General features: G+C 46.4%; 1 protein-coding gene across 2 annotated transcripts in view; it reads right to left on the reverse strand.

Annotated features, from left to right (window-relative positions):
- TUBE1 (tubulin epsilon 1) overlaps positions 1-1,188 on the reverse strand; it is a 47,776-nt gene extending 46,588 nt beyond the window's left edge. Inside the window, exon 1 of one of the 2 annotated variants that reach the window (XM_073675871.1) lies at positions 1,015-1,188. Coding sequence is in view for 1 of the 2 variants with exons in the window: in XM_073675870.1 (XP_073531971.1) it covers positions 1,015-1,039 (25 nt within the window). In the remaining variant the exon portion in view is untranslated. The remainder of the gene's footprint in view (positions 1-1,014) is intronic. The other variant, XM_073675870.1, reaches the window with a different exon arrangement.
- Positions 1,189-3,472: the final 2,284 nt, after the last annotated feature.

Consider the following 3,472-nt stretch of genomic DNA (forward strand, 5'->3'; position numbering starts at 1 on the left):
GTGTGTATGGGAGAGACCTGTGAGTCACTAGCATTAGGCAGGGACAAGTCGCTAGGATCCGCCAGTCTGCCTGCTTTCCTGTGTGACTTTTCCCCGGCCGGCTATTAAACTATGTTTTTCTCTGAAACTCTGCAACGTTTCAGGGTCAAATACTCGTATATCTGTCTGAAATCATACCGCCCTTGTTTCGAGCAGCATATATCTGCTGTCAGGTTATTTTAAAGAGATTTTCTGTTTTCAGAAAACCTGTCCCTCGGCTGCAGTCTTTTTTAGAAAGAAACAAATCAAACTGTCCTTTACTCACCCTCCACGGGTCCAGAGTTGAGTCTCCTCTGCTGGTGCATTTTATTGTCTGCAGCATTACAGCTAATCAGTGGTGGCTCATGCAGTCAGCTCAGGCAGAGCCACGGACATCGGGAGCAGCAGAAGAAAGTCAACGCTGGACCCGGGGAGGGTGAGTACAGGATTGTATGGCTTGCTGCAGAGGGACAGCGCTGAAATCTGATACTGTATATCATTCCCTTGTCCCGATTCCACTCATTTACGATAACAGGTTTCTAATTTTTCCTAAGAACTACATTTTTACAATAAATCAGGTTTGTTGATACAGTCACATAATCACTGAGCAGTAGAAGATGCATGTACCCAGCAGCACAGCCATAGTGCCTATGTGCCCAGGTGAAGTGCCAGCCAGACTAACCCCCTTCCACCAGCAGAGGGCAGACACGTACATTAATAACAATAAAACTGGCCTGGTTACTCATAGCAACCAATGAGAACTCTGCTATCATTCTCCCACAGCAGTTTATGAACGCTCAGTGTTTATTGGTTGCTATGAGCAGCAGACGGTTTTACTGCTGGACAGCTTTATTACATCTTCTCCATTGTATATTGCCAGGCAGAAAGGAAACAGTCTCCACAGTATTATGTGCCTCAATGGCCATTCTAAACGCAGCACATTAGAGTTAAAGAAGTCTTCACAGGGTTAATACGGTATGGACAAGGGCCACTCACCTTGTACCACTATAGACTGTGTCATGCTGCGTCCTAACAACGGCCGTTACTGACCGCGGCACTGCAGTTACAGGACCCTACCGATAGCATGACCATGTGATCAGTCACGTGTGCGGGAGGAGCCAGGCGGAATGATTCCCTGAAGTGTGCAGCGCCAGCAGTACAAGCGTCAGGGAAAGCTGTGTGCACGGTGTAGCTACAGCTGTGGTGCATGCTGGGAAACGCTGTATGGCAGAGCTATGTGTTTAGTGTAGTCCCTGGAAACCTGCTGTATAGTATGTGCATGTAGCAGAGCTGTGTGTGTAGTGTAGTCCCTGGAAACCTGCTGTATAGTATGTGCATGTAGCAGAGCTGTGTGTGTAGTGTAGTCCCTGGAAACCAGCTGTATAGTATGTGCATGTAGCAGAGCTGTGTGTGTAGTGTAGTCCCTGGAAACCTGCTGTATAGTATGTGCATGTAGCAGAGCTGTGTGTGTAGTGTAGTCCCTGGAAACCTGCTGTATAGTATGTGCATGTAGCAGAGCTGTGTGTGTAGTGTAGTCCCTGGAAACCAGCTGTATAGTATGTGTATGTAGCAGAGCTGTGAGTGTAGTGTCATCCCTGGAAACCAGCTGTATAGTATGTGTATGTAGCAGAGCTGTGAGTGTAGTGTCATCCCTGGAATCCTGCTGTATAGTATGTGTATGTAGCAGAGCTGTGAGTGTAGTGTAGTCCCTGGAAACCAGCTGTATAGTATGTGCATGTAGCAGAGCTGTGAGTGTAGTGTAGTCCTTGGAAACCTGCTGTATAGTATGTGTATGTAGCAGAGCTGTGAGTGTAGTGTAGTCCTTGGAAACCTGCTGTATAGTATGTGTATGTAGCAGAGCTGTGAGTGTAGTGTCATCCCTGGAATCCTGCTGTATAGTATGTGTATGTAGCAGAGCTGTGTGTGTAGTGTAGTCCCTGGAAACCAGCTGTATAGTATGTGTATGTAGCAGAGCTGTGAGTGTAGTGTCATCCCTGGAATCCTGCTGTATAGTATGTGTATGTAGCAGAGCTGTGAGTGTAGTGTACTCCCTGGAAACCAGCTGTATAGTATGTGCATGTAGCAGAGCTGTGAGTGTAGTGTAGTCCCTGGAAACCAGCTGTATAGTATGTGTATGTAGCAGAGCTGTGAGTGTAGTGTAGTCCCTGGAAACCTGCTGTATAGTATGTGTATGTAGCAGAGCTGTGAGTGTAGTGTCATCCCTGGAATCCTGCTGAATAGTATGTGTATGTAGCAGAGCTGTGAGTGTAGTGTACTCCCTGGAAACCAGCTGTATAGTATGTGCATGTAGCAGAGCTGTGAGTGTAGTGTAGTCCTTGGAAACCTGCTGTATAGTATGTGTATGTAGCAGAGCTGTGAGTGTAGTGTAGTCCTTGGAAACCTGCTGTATAGTATGTGTATGTAGCAGAGCTGTGAGTGTAGTGTCATCCCTGGAAACCAGCTGTATAGTATGTGTATGTAGCAGAGCTGTGAGTGTAGTGTAGTCCCTGGAATCCTGCTGTATAGTATGTGTATGTAGCAGAGCTGTGAGTGTAGTGTAGTCCCTGGAAACCTGCTGTATAGTATATGTATGTAGCAGAGCTGTGAGTGTAGTGTCATCCCTGGAAACCAGCTGTATAGTATGTGTATGTAGCAGAGCTGTGAGTGTAGTGTCATCCCTGGAATCCTGCTGTATAGTATGTGTATGTAGCAGAGCTGTGAGTGTAGTGTAGTCCCTGGAAACCAGCTGTATAGTATGTGTATGTAGCAGAGCTGTGAGTGTAGTGTAGTCCCTGGAAACCAGCTGTATAGTATGTGCATGTAGCAGAGCTGTGTGTGTAGTGTAACCCCTGGAAACCTGCTGTATAGTATGTGCATGTAGCAGAGCTGTGTGTGTAGTGTAACCCCTGGAAACCTGCTGTATAGTATGTGCATGTAGCAGAGCTGTGTGTGTAGTGTAGTCCCTGGACACCAGCTGTATAGTATGTGTATGTAGCAGAGCTATATGTGTGTGTTTGTAGTCCCTGGAAACCTGCTGTATAGTATGTGTATGTAGTAGAGCTGTGTGTGTAGTGTAGTCCTTGGAAACCTGCTGTATAGTATGTGAATGTAGCAGAGCTGTGTGTAGTGTAGTCCCTGGACACCAGCTGTATAGTATGTGCATGTAGCAGAGCTGTGTGTGTAGTGTAACCCCTGGAAACCTGCTGTATAGTATGTGCATGTAGCAGAGCTGTGTGTGTAGTGTAGTCCCTGGACACCAGCTGTATAGTATGTGTATGTAGCAGAGCTATATGTGTGTGTTTGTAGTCCCTGGAAACCTGCTGTATAGTATGTGTATGTAGTAGAGCTGTGTGTGTAGTGTAGTCCTTGGAAACCTGCTGTATAGTATGTGCATGTAGCAGAGCTGTGTGTGTAGTGTAGTCCCTGGACACCAGCTGTATAGTATGTGTATGTA

This window comes from Phyllobates terribilis, unplaced genomic scaffold (assembly GCF_046119375.1).
Source record: "Phyllobates terribilis strain yellow unplaced genomic scaffold, ASM4611937v1 Scaffold_3__8_contigs__length_932513732, whole genome shotgun sequence".
Taxonomy (NCBI): domain Eukaryota; kingdom Metazoa; phylum Chordata; class Amphibia; order Anura; family Dendrobatidae; genus Phyllobates; species Phyllobates terribilis.